At 28.9% G+C, this 19,238-nt stretch overlaps 1 protein-coding gene across 1 annotated transcript; it reads right to left on the reverse strand.

Annotated features, from left to right (window-relative positions):
• Positions 1-30: 30 nt before the first annotated feature.
• Positions 31-18,228, reverse strand: LOC111691253 (endoplasmic reticulum metallopeptidase 1). The gene is given in 11 exon segments (XM_023453911.2): positions 31-399; positions 473-755; positions 816-1,024; positions 1,086-1,229; positions 1,302-1,486; positions 1,553-2,117; positions 2,196-2,471; positions 2,539-2,623; positions 5,409-5,631; positions 5,634-6,103; positions 17,354-18,228. Coding segments are annotated over 10 exon segments (2,586 nt in total). The 5' UTR covers positions 6,082-6,103; positions 17,354-18,228; the 3' UTR covers positions 31-231.
• Positions 18,229-19,238: the final 1,010 nt, after the last annotated feature.

Consider the following 19,238-nt stretch of genomic DNA (forward strand, 5'->3'; position numbering starts at 1 on the left):
CATACATAAATACGTTCATATACATACATATTTTTTTGTTTTTCTTTTTTTATTACAATTAAAAGGTGTAAAGGACAATGTTGCTGTAAGAGTAAATCTCTGTTTTGTTTTTCGTTCGTTCATTGTTCTAAACACTTTGTTCATTTTCAGTGGCAACAGATAAATCACTAAATAAATATATAACTAAAGCTAAGTGGGAGTTGTTTTACTTTAAACTTAACTTATTTAAGTTTATAATCTCCAACTTTCGAAAGAACTCGTCCAAGAGCTTACATAAGCCCAGGCGGGGAAAGAGGCTAAGAATGATCTAAAATCTTGAGTATTATAGATTTCATCATGAATCTTATGGCCTATAATGGCAATATCGAATGTGGCACCCGACCAGTCGGCACTTTCACGCTGTGAATATAAAAAATACACACACACACACATTACATTAAATTGTTCTTTTTTTTAAATTTCGGAAACATACCTCAAATTCTAAATTAAATCTCAAGGGAGTGGGATCTAAAGCATAAGAGAAATAAACAAAATAAGGTGGCTCAAATTTCTCATCTATAGGAATTTTGGTAAATGACCAGTCCACCAATCTGGTATCTTTTAAAGGTTCTATAAACATGCTCATATGATCGGGTCCCGAGATTTCCAAGGTAAATAAAACATTTCTTGAGGTAGTCTGCCTCTTCGATATTATTTGCATTCTAGGCCAACCACCTGGAGCGGGAGCTGGGGCCGGTATAAAGAAACTTTGTTCTCTGTAAAAGATACATTGCTCTTAAGTAAGTGTTTAGATAATACATCAATGGTTTACTTACTTCCAACCCAACCATCTGCTACTGTAAATAGGATAGCCACACATTAATTCGGTATCACAATCGGCTTTGCCAGATTTTTCGAGATTTTGATTTTTAAACATGAAATCTATAGTATGTGGTCGACGATCAACGGGTACAACATAATAGCCAGAATCATTACGACGTACTGTCATGGCTGGATCTCCCTCATGGAAAGTGCGTGTAGTGTGCTAAAAGTAGGTACTTTACAATGTAGCTTCAAAATATAAGCATTTTCGTTTAAATACTTACCACTGCATAAAATCTTTGTGGAGCATCTTTTTCGGCATAGGGAAAACCAACCGGAGTAGCCGCCAAAATAATGAATATCAGGCAAATTGCAGCGAATAGAGAAATAATAGTTTTTGATTTGCGGAACAGGCACAGCAAGGGAACCTATATTAAGAAAAAACAACAACAAATCAAACTAGCATCTAAACATTGAACTCAAAACTTTTTAAAACTTACCAAGAAGGGTGCAAATAACAAACAAATTAACATAGTAAAACCACCAATTAATAGTTCAGGATTCGAATTGGCACCATCACGACCCTGCATGGGTATGAAAATCACATAGAAAGCATAACAGAAATAGGTATACAAAAGGAATGGAAAGATCTGGCAAATACAATGAGGTATAAGCCAAAGGAAATCTATAAACAGAGAAAACCCACAAGTTATTTTACTATAAAAACAAATAACAATTTTAAAACACTTACTTTTCTTATGGAAACAAGTAGCAATATTCAAGATCACTGATAACGTATAGAAGCCAATGCTCAACGTTATCAAAAACGCTGAACGTATACCGAATGAGATCATGATCACGGCTATTATGGTCAATATTAAACAATGGGCATGCATCAGCAGTTGCAAAGCATAGGCCAAGGGCAAGCCATGTTCTTTGGTGTAACCCAAATAAATGGCTGGCAAAATGCCCAAAATAAAGAATATGGGACAAAAATATAAACCGAAAACAATCCATGTTTGTTTAAACCATGTCATCGATAAGCCAATAGCATCCAAAAACCAAGCTATGAATATGCTAACCAAAATGGTAAGCACTACGGCCGATAGCTGGATAGCAAATAGTATGCCAAATTTAGTAAATATACGACGTCTAAACATGCCCGTGTGATGAGCCATATTCCATATATAGGCCAATAAAGTAATAATAAACAAAACACACAATACAATATTGATAATAAGACCAGTCTGCTCGGAATAGTAAACAATAAACCAGCCCAGTACATCATAGAAAACCATATGACCCTCTGCATGTTTCTGTTTTGTAATAAAACAAAATAAAAACGGAACATTAAAACTTTTTTGTTTCATCAATTTAATAATTCCAATACTTACTGCAGGATCCTCTAACTCAGGAGCATTTGCCAAAGCTTTCACCAAAGCCAAAACATTATCACCAGTCGATTGATAGGTTTTTCTAGGTATAGCATTAAAACGATCATATTTTGTGTGATAGACAAAACCATTGTATGTATGTGCCATATCTAAGCCGGGTATATTGCCGAAATCACGGAAAATTCTATAATCTGTTTCGGAGGGTACAAAACCATTTTGAAATAATTCTTCACCTATAGTTGAGGCATAAGGGTGTACAATATTGGCGCCATAATACTGATAGAATAAATAAGGGGAAATTTATTAAATTGAAAATTTTACTTTATAAGTAATGTTTAGTTACCTTCATAAGCCAAGGATGATCGGGACCAGATTGAAATAGAATTTCCCGACCACCAGAGCCAGCTGAATCTAAATTAATAACAGCTCTGGCAAATAAACAATATTGAATTATGTTAGAAGCAGTTTATAAACTTTTATGAAAAGCCTATAGTCTAGTCTATAGTCTTGTCTATAATCTAGTCTATAGTTTAGTCTATACTATAGTCCATAGTCTAGTCTTTACTATAGTCCATAGTCTAGTCTTTACTATAGTCCATAGTCTAGTCTATACTATAGTCCATAGTCTAGTCTATAGTCCAGTCTATAGTCTAGTCTATAGTCTAGTCTATAGTCTAGTCTATAGTCTAGTCTATAGTCTAGTCTATAGTCTAGTCTATAGTCTAGTCTATAGTCTAGTCTATAGTCTAGTCTATAGTCTAGTCTATAGTCTAGTCTATAGTCTAGTCTATAGTCTAGTCTATAGTCTAGTCTATAGTCTAGTCTATAGTCTAGTCTATAGTCTAGTCTATAGACAAATCTATAGTCTAGTCTATAGTCTAGTCTATAGACTAGTCTATAGTCTAGTCTATAGACTAGTCTATAGTCTAGTCTATAGACAAATCTATAGTCTAGTCTATAGTCTAGTCTGTCTCTAGTCTTTATCTAACCTAATCTATAGGCTATAGTTAATTTTATAGTCCAGTCTATATTGTAGTCTATAATCTACTCTATAGTCTAATCTAGTCTAGTATATAATCTATTCTATAGTCTTGTCTATATATTCTAGTCTATAATCTATTCTATAGACTAATCAATAGTCTAGTCTATAGTCTATTCTGTAGTCTTGTCTACAGTTTAGCATAAAGTCTAGTCTATAGTCTAGTCCATAGTCTTTTTCTCTTTATAATTTCGTGTCAGTCTAATGTAAATTTAATGCATTTAATGCAATGAGTACAAATACAAAATAATTTAACACAAAAACATAAATAAACAATGTACACAACAGCATAAATATGTATGCATATGTATATGTATGTAGGTTGCATATCTTAGTTGTTTCCCAAGTCATTCATCCAAACCATAAACATTGATATTCCGTCACTCATTCACTCACTCACGGAAATGGTTCTTTATAGAGGAGTAATATATTTTTCTGGTTGTTGTGGTGACTGTTGCCTTGTGGAAAAGACATAAAAAATACAATGAACTGATTATGCATGTTGTTTGTTGTTGTTGTTATTATATTTTGATATTAGCCAGAGGGAAAATTAAATGTTTTCTTTTTTTTTTTGTTATTAAGTTTTTTGTTGTGCTCTTTGTTGTGTTAGGTCTTCGTTTTTTGATTCAATATCGTTGACAAAATTGAAATGAATTTAATTCATTTAATTATATGATTTTATATTTTTTATATAAGAGCTATAGAAGCAAAAGTAGTAAACTCTATTTCTTGTTTTTTAACTCCTATGGAGAGTGAATGAATTTCTTATTCAATATTTTAAGATATTCAAATTTTTATTATTTGAAAAGCTAAGTGAAGTGGAGATTGCTGCTTCTGCTTCTATACCTTTTGTTTATTTATGTTTGTATGGAATTTAGACAATTTCAACATGAAAGTGGAATGTATAAAATGATGGCGTTAAATTTTCATTTCATCTCTTTATTCTTTTGTTTTGTTCTTTTTTTTATATCTCAGTTGTTTTTTGTTGTGGTGTTTGAATCATAAAATTGTATAAAAGATATGATTTTAAATTTATTTATTTATGAATAATGATGGTCTTTAGTTGAGTATGTTTTGTGGTTGTCTTTAATATTAACGTTTTGACTTTTCTTCTTTTGATTCTTTTTTTGTTAGCTTTGTATTATTAACGGATCCAATATTTACCATATTGATTTATTTCTATTGTCATGTTGGTTTTCTTTTCTTTTTTTGTTTGTTGTGATTAATAATAGAGAAATACTTTCCATTTCATTTGATGACGAAAGAGTGGTCATCTATTGTGATATTTATGTGTATGTTCTAAGTTGTTTGAACGTGACAATGAATGTTTTATGGCAATGAACAGAATGCAAACTACAAGCGAAAAACTACTAATAAGATAAATAGATAGATAGATATATAGATAGATAGATAGATAGATAGATAGATAGATAGATAGATAGATAGATAGATAGATAGATAGTCTATAGTCTAGTCTATAGTCTAGTCTATAGTCTAGTCTATAGTCTAGTCTATAGTCTAGTCTATAGTCTAGTCTATAGTCTAGTCTATAGTCTAGTCTATAGTCTAGTCTATAGTCTAGTCTATAGTCTAGTCTATAGTCTAGTCTATAGTCTATAGTCTATAGTCTAGTCTATAGTCTAGTCTATAGTCTAGTCTATAGTCTAGTCTATAGTCTAGTCTATAGTCTAGTCTATAGTCTAGTCTATAGTCTAGTCTATAGTCTAGTCTATAGTCTAGTCTATAGTCTAGTCTATAGTCTAGTCTATAGTCTAGTCTATAGTCTAGTCTATAGTCTATAGTCTAGTCTATAGTCTAGTCTATAGTCTAGTCTATAGTCTAGTCTATAGTCTAGTCTATAGTCTAGTCTATAGTCTAGTCTATAGTCTAGTCTATAGTCTAGTCTATAGTCTAGTCTATAGTCTAGTCTATAGTCTAGTCTACATTGTCTAGTCTATAGTCTAGTCTATAGTCTAGTCTATAGTCTAGTCTATAGTCTAGTCTATAGTCTAGTCTATAGTCTAGTCTATAGTCTAGTCTATAGTCTAGTCTATAGTCTAGTCTATAGTCTAGTCTTGTCTATAATCTAGTATATAGTCTAGTCTAGTGTATAGTCTTGTCCATAGTCTAGTCTATAATTTATATACTTTAGTTTGAAATCACAACAAACTTACTTAACATTTTGCGCCCAATCATGTTGTGTAATAAAGGCATGGGAACCCTGCAAAGGATTCTCTTCGGCTCCATTGAACAGAAAAACAACAGGATGCATTAATTCAGTCTCATATTTGGTAATAGCTCTTATAGTTTCCAACATAATAACAATCATCATACCAGCATCACCAGCACCCGAACTACCGGGAACCGTATCATAATGACTATTAATCAGTAAAGCAAAGTGCTGTTCGACTTCTTTGGTGTAATCTTTACCACAACATTTTGAATGCTCTGATAACAATTGACCATTTTCCAGAGAACATAATTGCCCGAAGCTATTTGAACGTCCTCCTCAATATCGAACAAATCCAAACGAGCTTCATTGCGTATTTGAGATATTTCTCCTAGTAAAAAGGCCACCACTGACTGTTCATTGGCGGGACTACCCACAACTTTGGGACCGATTTTCGTTAGTCTAAGTAAAGTATTTTCCGCACGTTCTCCTATAAAACGTCCTGGGTTATTTGGCTCTTCGGCTATTAGAAGGCTATCGGGCATATAGTGAAAACTGGGTATGACAGTCAGATAGAAGAGCAGAAACCAAAATGCTATAAACACCGGTGCCCAATACCAACCAAATTTACTGCGGTTGTATATAATTTTCATATTCTCATACTTGGATTTCATCATTGGAAGAAAGTGACGAGTTTAGCTGTAAATAGAATAAGAAATTAATGCAATTAATTTTAATTTCAAAAGAAATGTTAAGGGGGGATTATAATTCTTAATTTAGTTTATAAACAAAGTTCTTTTTGTATAAAACCGCTGCAAAGTTATTAGCAATAAAATTATTAATATAATTGTATAGTTAATTAATTTAGTGTTTGATAAGAAGCCAATTTTATGATGAGGTATCTAAAAATATAGCCACACCTACCTCTCTGTATTGACACCCTCGAAGTGTTTGCTATGGGTCGTCAAGTGTTTATTGGGGTATTTTTTTATACCCCACGAGGTTAGAAACAACTTAAATCTTTTAGTAAGTAAAAATTCAGAAATGGGACCTTTTTTAATGTTTAACGATTTTAAAGATTATTTTTTGTTTGGTGCAATAGAGTCTTTTTTTTGATTGCAATGTTTGATTGATTTGATTAAAATTCGACTTTAGTCTTATATTAATTGCGATTAAATAATTTAATCTAATTGAAGTCATAAACATAGTATATTGCGATTATATGGTTATGAATAACAAATTACTTTTATTAGGAAAATTGGAAATAAATATAAAGTTTTTGAAATTTAACAAAAACATTTTTCAAAGTAATAAATTCTTTTTAATAAAATTTGAATAATTTTAAAGATAAGTCTTTGGAAAGTTTTTTTTTCAAAATTGAAAAGTTTATAATGACCTTTTACATTAAAGGTCTTTTTCTTAATAATTTATCAAAAATTTATTTTATAAACTTTTTATAAATGTTTCTAAAAAAATAAGACCCTTAAAATAGGTTGTAAATAAAAACAAAGTCAATTTATTTCCTTCGAATACTCTTTTCAGGGACATCGAAGTCATTAAACGATTTGTTGAAAAAAGAAACATTCTAAAGGGGATTTACGATTTTTAACTGTCAAATAGTTATGTGATGGCCTTTGGTAGACTTTTGTTTGGATTTTTATTTATTATTTAACAAAATACTTTAGCAATCGATTAAGATTAGATTTGAAAAAAATTTCTCTTGAACCAGACAATATATATAAAAAAATAAATAAAATATCATTATGATTAATCTTTGTTCATATTAATCTAATTTGAGATTAATTGTGCAACCAGGGGACTAACTGCCACTTTTTTTTTTATAAGAATTTAACTCTAGATAAGATTTGCAGTGAAATTTTTAATCGAATGTTAGATTTAACAATTTTGAAATGTGTGTTAGTTTACCAATTTGTCTGGAGAAATAAACGTGCATTATTTATAACTATTAACTATTTAAAATAAACGTTTTTTAATAAAAAATATTAACATGTTATAAAGTAAAAAATAACACATTTGTATAAATCAATTTATAAACAGGATATTGAAGCACTTAATTAGTAATATAATTCTAAAGAAAATATCAGAAATGAAATTATCTGAGTTAAACAATACTTGAGACATATTTAAGAGGTCCAATCGTACATTGAGCTTATTCAAACTAGTTATACCGATAAAGGTTTGTTTTGGCGAATCTAATCATAAATTAAATTTTTAATTCATATTAAATATACAAATTATAAAATAAACAAAAAAAAAATAATAAATAATAATAATAATAATAAAAATTAAAAAAGCTTATATTCTAAAAGTCAAGTTTCGAGAGTATCAGTTCTCTAACAGATAGACTGTTTATCTGTATATCTATATATCTATATATATATATATCTATCTATCTATCTATCTATCTATCTATCTATCTATCTATCTATCTATCTATCTATCTATCTATCTATCTATCTATCTATCTATCTATCTATCTATCTATCTATCTATCTATCTATGTATCTATCTATCTATCTATCTATCTATCTATCTATCTATCTATCTATCTATCTATCTATCTATCTATCTATCTATCTATCTATCTATCTATCTATGTATCTATCTATCTATCTATCTATCTATCTATCTATCTATCTATCTATCTATCTATATATCTATCTATCTATCTATCTATCTATCTATCTATCTATCTATCTATCTATCTATCTATTTATCTGTCTATCAATCTATCTATCTATCTATCTATCTATCTATCTATCTATCTATCTATCTATCTATCTATCTATCTATCTATCTATCTATCTATCTATCTATCTATCTATCTATCTATCTATCTATCTATCTATCTATCTATCTATCTATCTATCTATCTATCTATCTATCTATCTATCTATCTATCTATCTATTTATTCTATCTATCTATCTATCTATCTATCTATCTATCTATCTATCTATCTATCTATCTATCTATCTATCTATCTATCTATCTATCTATCTATCTATCTATCTATCTATCTATCTATCTATCTATCTATCTATATATCTATCTATTTATCTGTCTATCTATCTATCTATCTATCTATCTATCTATCTATCTATCTATCTATCTATCTATCTATCTATCTATCTATCTATCTATCTATCTATCTATCTATCTATCTATCTATATATCTATCTATCTATTTATCTTATTAGTAGTTTTTCGCTTGTAGTCTATCTATCTATCTATCTATCTATCTATCTATCTATCTATCTATCTATCTATCTATCTATCTATCTATCTATCTATCTATCTATCTATCTATCTATTTATCTGTCTATCAATCTATCTATCTATCTATCTATCTATCTATCTATCTATCTATCTATCTATCTATCTATCTATCTATCTATCTATCTATCTATCTATCTATCTATCTATCTATCTATCTATTTATCTATCTATCTATCTATCTATCTATCTATCTATCTATCTATCTATCTATCTATCTATCTATCTATCTTTTTATCTATCTATCTATCTATCTATCTATCTATCTATCTATCTATCTATCTATCTATCTATCTATCTATCTATCTATCTATCTATCTATCTATCTATCTATCTATCTATCTGTCTATCTATCTATCTATCTATCTATCTATCTATCTATCTATCTATCTATCTATCTATCTATCTATCTATCTATCTATCTATCTATCTGTCTATCTATCTATCTATCTATCTATCTATCTATCTATCTATCTATCTATCTATCTATCTATCTATCTATCTATCTATCTATCTATCTATCTATCTATCTATCTATATATCTATCTATCTATTTATCTTATTAGTAGTTTTTCGCTTGTAGTTTGCATTCTGTTCATTGCCATAAAACATTCATTGTCACGTTCAAACAACTTAGAACATACACATAAATATCACAATAGATGACCACTCTTTCGTCATCAAATGAAATGGAAAGTATTTCTCTATTATTAATCACAACAAACAAAAAAAGAAAAGAAAACCAACATGACAATAGAAATAAATCAATATGGTAAATATTGGATCCGTTAATAATACAAAGCTAACAAAAAAAGAATCAAAAGAAGAAAAGTCAAAACGTTAATATTAAAGACAACCACAAAACATACTCAACTAAAGACCATCATTATTCATAAATAAATAAATTTAAAATCATATCTTTTATACAATTTTATGATTCAAACACCACAACAAAAAACAACTGAGATATAAAAAAAAGAACAAAACAAAAGAATAAAGAGATGAAATGAAAATTTAACGCCATCATTTTATACATTCCACTTTCATGTTGAAATTGTCTAAATTCCATACAAACATAAATAAACAAAAGGTATAGAAGCAGAAGCAGCAATCTCCACTTCACTTAGCTTTTCAAATAATAAAAATTTGAATATCTTAAAATATTGAATAAGAAATTCATTCACTCTCCATAGGAGTTAAAAAACAAGAAATAGAGTTTACTACTTTTGCTTCTATAGCTCTTATATAAAAAATATAAATCATATAATTAAATGAATTAAATTCATTTCAATTTTGTCAACGATATTGAATCAAAAAACGAAGACCTAACACAACAAAGAGCACAACAAAAAACTTAATAACAAAAAAAAAAAGAAAACATTTAATTTTCCCTCTGGCTAATATCAAAATATAATAACAACAACAACAAACAACATGCATAATCAGTTCATTGTATTTTTTATGTCTTTCCACAAGGCAACAGTCACCACAACAACCAGAAAAATATATTACTCCTCTATAAAGAACCATTTCCGTGAGTGAGTGAATGAGTGACGGAATATCAATGTTTATGGTTTGGATGAATGACTTGGGAAACAACTAAGATATGCAACCTACATACATATACATATGCATACATATTTATGCTGTTGTGTACATTGTTTATTTATGTTTTTGTGTTAAATTATTTTGTATTTGTACTCATTGCATTAAATGCATTAAATTTACATTAGACTGACACGAAATTATAAAGAGAAAAAGACTATGGACTAGACTATAGACTAGACTTTATGCTAAACTGTAGACAAGACTACAGAATAGACTATAGACTAGACTATTGATTAGTCTATAGAATAGATTATAGACTAGAATATATAGACAAGACTATAGAATAGATTATATACTAGACTAGATTAGACTATAGAGTAGATTATAGACTACAATATAGACTGGACTATAAAATTAACTATAGCCTATAGATTAGGTTAGATAAAGACTAGAGACAGACTAGACTATAGACTAGACTATAGATTTGTCTATAGACTAGACTATAGACTAGTCTATAGACTAGACTATAGACTAGTCTATAGACTAGACTATAGACTAGACTATAGATTTGTCTATAGACTAGACTATAGACTAGACTATAGACTAGACTATAGACTAGACTATAGACTAGACTATAGACTAGACTATAGACTAGACTATAGACTAGACTATAGACTAGACTATAGACTAGACTATAGACTAGACTATAGACTAGACTATAGACTAGACTATAGACTAGACTATAGACTAGACTATAGACTAGACTATAGACTAGACTATAGACTAGACTATAGACTAGACTATAGACTAGACTATAGACTAGACTATAGACTGGACTATAGACTAGACTATAGACTGGACTATAGACTAGACTATAGACTAGACTATAGACTAGACTATAGACTAGACTATAGACTAGATTATAGACTAGACTATAGACTAGACTATACACTAGACTATACACTAGACTATAGACTAGACTATAGACTAGACTATAGACTAGACTATAGACTAGACTATAGACTAGACTATAGACTAGACTATAGACTAGACTATAGACTAGACTATAGACTAGACTATAGACTAGACTATAGACTAGACTATAGACTAGACTATAGACTAGACTATAGACTAGACTATAGACTAGACTATAGACTAGACTATAGACTAGACTATAGACTAGACTATAGACTAGACTATAGACTAGACTATAGACTAGACTATAGACTAGACTATAGACTAGACTATAGACTAGACTATAGACTAGACTATAGACTAGACTAGACTATAGACTAGACTATAGACTAGACTATAGACTAGACTATAGACTAGACTATAGACTAGACTATAGACTAGACTATAGACTAGACTATAGACTAGACTATAGACTAGACTATAGACTAGACTATAGACTAGACTATAGACTAGACTATAGACTAGACTATAGACTAGACTATAGACTAGACTATAGACTAGACTATAGACTAGACTATAGACTAGACTATAGACTAGACTATAGACTAGACTATAGACTAGACTATAGACTAGACTATAGACTAGACTATAGACTAGACTATAGACTAGACTATAGACTAGACTATAGACTAGACTATAGACTAGACTATAGACTAGACTATAGACTAGACTATAGACTAGACTATAGACTAGACTATAGACTAGACTATAGACTAGACTATAGACTAGACTATAGACTAGACTATAGACTAGACTATAGACTAGACTATAGACTAGACTATAGACTAGACTATAGACTAGACTATAGACTAAGACTATAGACTAGACTATAGACTAGACTATAGACTAGACTATAGACTAGACTATAGACTAGACTATAGACTAGACTATAGACTAGACTATAGACTAGACTATAGACTAGACTATAGACTAGACTATAGACTAGACTATAGACTAGACTATAGACTAGACTATAGACTAGACCATAGACTAGACTATAGACTATAGACTAGACTATAGACTAGACTATAGACTAGACTATAGACTAGACTATAGACTAGACTATAGACTAGACTATAGACTAGACTATAGACTAGACTATAGACTAGACTATAGACTAGACTATAGACTAGACTATAGACTAGACTATAGACTAGACTATAGACTAGACTATAGACTAGACTATAGACTTGACTATAGGCTAGGCGATAGACTTGACTTTAGGCTAGGCGATAGACTTGACTTTAGGCTAGGCGATAGACTTGACTTTAGGCTAGGCGATAGACTAGACTATAGACTAGACTATAGACTTAACTATAGGCTAGGCGATAGACTAGACTACACAACGTAGATTTATAAAATTCTTAGCGTTGACTTTGTTTCCGAACCCTAATGATTTCAGCTTCATAGAAATTGTCTTCATTTAATATTCTAGTTGCATTCTATAATAATATTCACTTAATTTTCATTTGAAGATATTATAGGAAACAAATATAAAAAGAATTAAACAAAAAAAAATACAGATTATTAATTGTACACTTAAAAAAAAGTAATATATTAACGCAAATAGCATGTTTTAAACATTAAAAATAAAATCAAAGTAAACTTTAAGTCTCATTCTAATGAGTATTACTTTAAGATCATTAATATTTATGTCCATTTTCAAAATAATTGAACAAACACTGCTAGACAAACAAATTAGATAAATTAGTTCATTTCTAATTATAATGGTCTAGAGACAAAAAGTGAAATTTAATTGTTTTTTAAACAAATATTTACTCTCTATTTTAAACAAATTTTTTTAAAACAATAATTTAGTTTCTATTACTTTTCACTAAATATTTTTTTAAGTGTAGTTATGAATAAATAAACAATTAATGATAAAACAAATTGCATATTTTTCATGCGGGTGACAACTTCTTTCAGCCGATATCTTATTATGTATATTAATAGCTCTTTTTTATTATATTTATAAGAGAATTTTAAGAAAAGAGAAAGAGTAAAAAATACTAGTTTCGTCTTATACACAGAAGAAAGCGGAGGAGTTGAAAATATAAGTGGGCAGTGAAGTGTGTTGTGTGTGACTTTTTAACCTGCAACAAAAGTGAGATTGTGAAACCATTAAAGTGTGTCAATTTTATAAACATTTTCCTTGATTTTCAGAAAAATAAGACAAAAAAAAACATTGATGATTATAAATACATGAGTTTATTTTATAGTTCACCTTCCAATTTAAAAATTTATCAGTTATAAATATTTGTTGTATATATGTGATCATTATAATTGACAAGATTAATTAATAAATGAGTGTTTATTATGAGTGTTCTCTGATCAGTGACAGTGATCGCATAAATATGCAATGAGTTTAATGAATATTTTTGTTTGTTTTTCTGGGAGGGTGGTAGTGTTGTTGCTGTTATTAAATATTATTTTTAAATTTTTTTATGAAAAAAAGAAATTGTTGAATAATTGAGATCAGTATTCATTAAGTGTAGTTATGCTAGAAAAATATTTAAACATATTTAAATTAAATCACAAAAACAGAGTCGTATTTTTTTAGGGAGTTTGTAAAGGGTTGCATTTTACTGCAAACATATGTTGTAAAATGAGAATATTTGAGTTTTTTAGTTATGAAAATATGTTTTCAAATTTTCATAATTCTACCCATAGTGTTTTAGTAAACACATTAAAAAAGTCTTTAAAAATTTTCTAAATATTTTTTTAAATTGTGTTTTTATTGCATTTATTGGAATAAAAGCATAAATAAGAATTTTATTATTACTGATCTGAACTGATCGATAAATGTTACACAAATATTTCCTACGCTTTTCAAATTGTATCGAATGGTTTCTTGTATATTTTGACAAAACTGTCCGACATTTTGCCCATAAAAATAAGGCAAAAAGAAAAAAACACACACAAACAAAAAAAAAATAACAATAATTTAGCTCACAAATGTTTAAACAAATTGAAAATAGCACATGTGTGTTGTTTTATGTACAAACTCATATACAAATGTATATTTTTGTCAAAATAAAGTATTTTTAAATAAAAAGCAATAATAATTTTTTGCATTTAAAAAAAAGTATTAAAAGAAAAACCCCTTGCATGACATTTTCTTCTTTAAAAAGTCACTCATAATTACAGACATATTAAACATTTTTCTTTTTTTTATAAAATAGAAAATAAGCTAAAAGTAAAAATAAAAATTAACATCACTTTAAGCGACTAGAGAGGGAGACTAAACTAAAATTAATACATGAAAATTAAATTGCAACACATTTTATAAAAAAAAACAAAAGTATTTTTAGTACAACTTGGGATAAGAGTTGTGCTAAAAAAGCAAAAACTATTTGTGCGATCAATAGGCTGGTGCAACAAAATATTAGCCATAAACCTTCATGTTTTTGTTTCTCATTCTTTAAACAGTTTTTCTCTAAGATTTTTAAAATCTGCTCGTTCATTTACTGCAAAACTCAAACAAGTTGTTGTGGACTTTGCACTTCCCCAATCTCGGGGAACATTAATTATCTTTTGAAGACGTAGAATTAAAGGAATTAAAAACTTTTGGTAAATTAAACTGAGGATCGGATCAGCTTTCTTCGATTCTCTTACATTTTTTTTACAAAATTAGTTTTTTTTACTCTAGGAACTACTTTACCATGTTTTAGTTTCTCACTGTTCAAAAATCTTCTCTCAAAAGAAGATCTCGTCCATTTATTGCTAAACTAAAACAAGTTTTATTCGATTTTGTACTGGCCCAATATTGGTTGAAAAATAAGTCAAGCAAATTTGTTTGGATACACGATTTAAATTTTCTTTTCTTTGAAGACGTAGAATAAAAGAAATTAAACAGGGGATCGGATCAGCCTAATCCTAAACAGCCCTAGGAGCCACTACACCATGTACTTTTTTCTCATGGTTTAAATAATTTTTCTCTCAGAGTTGTAAAATCTTCTGGTGCATTTATTGTAAAACTTAAACAAGTTTAAGACGACTTTGTAGATCTCCAATATCGGTTGAAAAATAAGTCAAAGAAATTTACTTTTCTTTTGATGTCATGGATAAGAAAGTTTTGAAAACTTTCAGTAAATTAAACTAAGGATTGGATCAGCTTTCTCCAACTATCCTCAATTCTTTACAAATCAAGTTCTTACAGCCCTAGGAACTAGTCTAAACATTTACTATTATATTACCTTATATCTATCTTAATATACTTCTAGCTATAGATGACATGAAAAACAATTTTTTAAACTTTCAATATAATTAATTTCTGAAAGATCAAAAGGTGAAGCTGTGTAGTACATAAATGTAGCAAAAATTGTTTACTAAAGTATATTGCACTAGCATCATAAACTTAAGTAATTTAGGATTTAAAATGTAAAATTTTATTTAAATTCTTGATAATCGTTTCAATTGGATATTTCTTGAACTGCAGTGGATGATTTTATAATAAATAAAAATTCAAAGAAATTATTGAACAAATATACATAATATATTTTCAAACCACAATTTCTTTATTATAAATGAAGGGGCTTTATACCGTGATATGATTCGAGAATAAATATGTAAAAAGCTTAAAAACAAGGGATCTATTTTCTATGAACTTTGGGATACAATTTACTTATTTAAAGGATTCGTGCAAAATCATATTTCAATATTAATATGAGCATTTGGGGTTTTAGGAAGAGGCTCTTGCGTCTGTTATGAACCGATCTCTTCAGATTTAAAAAAAAGTTATGTTGTAGTTTTTCACCACGAATCGTTTTTTGTCGAGTTTTATCTTAATAAGTTTATAAGGACGATTGTCGAAGAAGAAGAATTTGAAAAAGGCTTGAATATGGATTGGTCGCTATAGAAATTCTAGAAGTTATGAATTTTTTAAAACCTGTTATTTTAAAAGAATCTTAGCCGATATAGATGACGTTTTTGTAGAGTGATTTTGGTTTATATTAAACTTCATTAAGTAGAATTTCATCGCTATATTACTGAAAGTAGTTTTTTGAATAGGACTTATCATTAGGGCTATGGTTAAATATGTCGTAAGGTTCAGCATCCTTTATGGTATAAATACAGGTTACATATCAAAATTGTTGCTTTATATAAAAAATGTTCATTGTTTAAACTGTATTTCGGGAATCAGTTGTTGAAATCAGGTCCCGATATTGCTTATTTTCAATACCAAACAAATCTTAACAGTAGAACTTTCCAACTCAATCACTTTTAGACTCTACCGTGCTTAGATAGACGACAGGCCATGTCTCGAAGGCTCTAGATTGTTATAAGGTCCCAAAATATTTGTGAGCCAATGGCCAATGTTTTGTTATAACAAACGAAATAGTTTCATTCCGAAAAAATCTTTATCACCGATTGGAACTAACATTGAAACATTCGTAGTTATTTTAGATTTAAGTTAATTTCACTTCAATCGGTTCGGGGTCGAATTAGCGGATATCTGATCGAGTAAAACTAATCGTAATTTTCCTTTGTCAGATGATGACATACGGTATCGAAGAAGAAATTTAGTTCGATATGAGAGCTTATTTGATCATGTACTAGGTACACCGATAGGTTAGGTTGATAGAGTCCGAAGAAATACATGTCTTAAGGACCCATAATATTTGTGAGTTAGCCATTTTTTTTAGTATAACAAACTAAATAGTTTCATTCCGAAAAAGTTTTCATTTCTATTCATTGATTGGAACAAACAATAATATTTGGTTTAGAAAATTCTTTAATATTGAAATATAAAATGCGAATTATTTACTTCCATTAAATTACGTACAAATTGGTACAAAGAAAAACCTATTTTCGAGAGAATTATAATTCAGAAAGTAGATAAAAAGCGGGATATCGATGAGGCTATTAAACAGAAGTTTTCGAATAGTCCGATAAAAATGTTTTAGATTTTATAAATTCCAGATTTGCGAACCTCTTACTGTACACATACTTTTCGTTTAGACTGTTTTAATTGAATTGCATTACAACAGATGTTTTGAACCGCAAACAAAGAGCGTTCAAAGGTTATTAAAAAAAAAACAGCATAAAAACTTATACGAGAATTTTGCACTTTAATCAAAGCAAATCATAATTATGCAAATTTAATAGTTTAATTTAAATAAAATACTAACGTTTCTTTTTTTGAAATTCAAATACTGGTTCTTTTAGCTGCAAACGAGACTAATTGGTCGTTTGTTATAATTTTCCTTTTTTTGAATTTTTTTTTCTTAAATTTTAAATTATTACAAAAATAATTTATTTCTTTTAGATTTTCTTGCATTAAGAAAACATGACTAATTTTCCGACACCGACACAACAAGCTGAGGCAAAAACAGCAATTAAATGTTTGGCACAAACACACACACACACTTTCGGTACAAATAATACACCGACACCGAAATAAATATGAGACCAGAAATTGACCGCAAAAAATTCGTCAAACGAAACACTAAAATCTTGTTTTTTTTAAATATTTTTTCAAAACTTTTTTTTCTTTTTGAATATTTTATTTTGAAAATTTATGATTATAAAAATAAACAGCGGTAAATACTAACAATTTGCTGTAAATAACGCGCTACGTTAAGATCACGATCTTGCCGGTTTGATGTTTAAAATACTTCTGCTTTTGCTGCTGCTGCTAGTGCTAATGATGTGAGATGTGTTGTTGATGGCTTATGTGCAACCAACAATCGTTGAGATACTTTCTCAACATATAATAAATACACTCTTTTTGTTTATATTTCTTTTGTTAGTTTCTTTTTTAAACATACATTTCTTTAAATGTTTATAATTTACAGAGAATATTAAAAAAAAAAAACAAATTCTCTTAAATTTGAGTTTTTTAAATAGAAATGCACTTAAGAGTTTCCTTGTAATATTAATGCCGATCCTGTTTTTTTTACTTTCGTTTTAATTTAAATAAATATATTTTGAAAACAAAACTTCGAGTTGTATGTTATTGATTAAATTGCCGACCGCCACCGTTGTGGTTTAAATTTGCTACTGAACTTTTTGCTACTGAAGTAGTAGCATTTTATAAACTTTTTTTAAATTGTTTTTGTTATACTTTTATCATTTAATTGCTTTTAATATTATTATTTTTTTATTTATTTACAACTCAACAATACTTAATACTGATTCGAAATGTTCGCTCGCTTCGTTTTGTTTCGTTCATTCACTTCACTTTTATTTGTGGCGGCTTTTTGTCCCCTCACGATCATAAATAAATTTTGCTGCTAATCTACACCCCCCAAAAAAGTGTGTGTGTGTGTGTTTTTATTCGGCTAATAAAATTCGGCTTTTACGAGTGTGGAACGTATTTTGGTATTAAAGATATTTTTATGTTTTTTAAGTACATATGTATTGGTGATAAAAACAATTACACTAAATGACAAAATTTTAATGAAATTTAAAATTTTTAATTAAAATTCCATATTTTTGTAAAAAATTTGAAATTTTTTGAAAATTCCAAAAATTTGTTTTTAAATTTATATAAAATTTCGAATTTTTAGTTTAAAAAATTCAAATTTTTTGTGAAAATCGGCAGATTGATATTATGTCGCTGATTGATATTATGTTCATAAAACTGGAAAATTTCAGTGATACGTAAAACTTTTAGCTAAATATAAAATTTGTTATTCCGAATAACGATTTTTTAATAGATTTTTTTAGTGAAATCTCTAACATGAACAAAGTTTTCTCTGAACATACCTGGACAAGAAAAATTCAATGTTATCACTTGTATAAGATACCTTTCATTCATTATCATTCAACCCAACATACTTCTAATTCATCCGACACACTAACTCTAGGTGTAGGGGCTAACAAGACCCGTATAGCCCTACATTCATTCTGCATCATTCTCATTTAACACCAACACATTTCTAACGCTAAGTCCCACAGTCACTCCCCTGTAGCGTAACAGTTGTCATTCGGCAACAGCACCGAACTTATCCCGTAATAAAGACTTCACAGTGCATCAGTCTTTTAACTACAACTCATTAAAAACACAGCTAC

The sequence above is a fragment of the Lucilia cuprina genome, chromosome 6 (genome assembly GCF_022045245.1).
Source record: "Lucilia cuprina isolate Lc7/37 chromosome 6, ASM2204524v1, whole genome shotgun sequence".
Classification (NCBI taxonomy): Eukaryota; Metazoa; Arthropoda; class Insecta; order Diptera; family Calliphoridae; genus Lucilia; species Lucilia cuprina.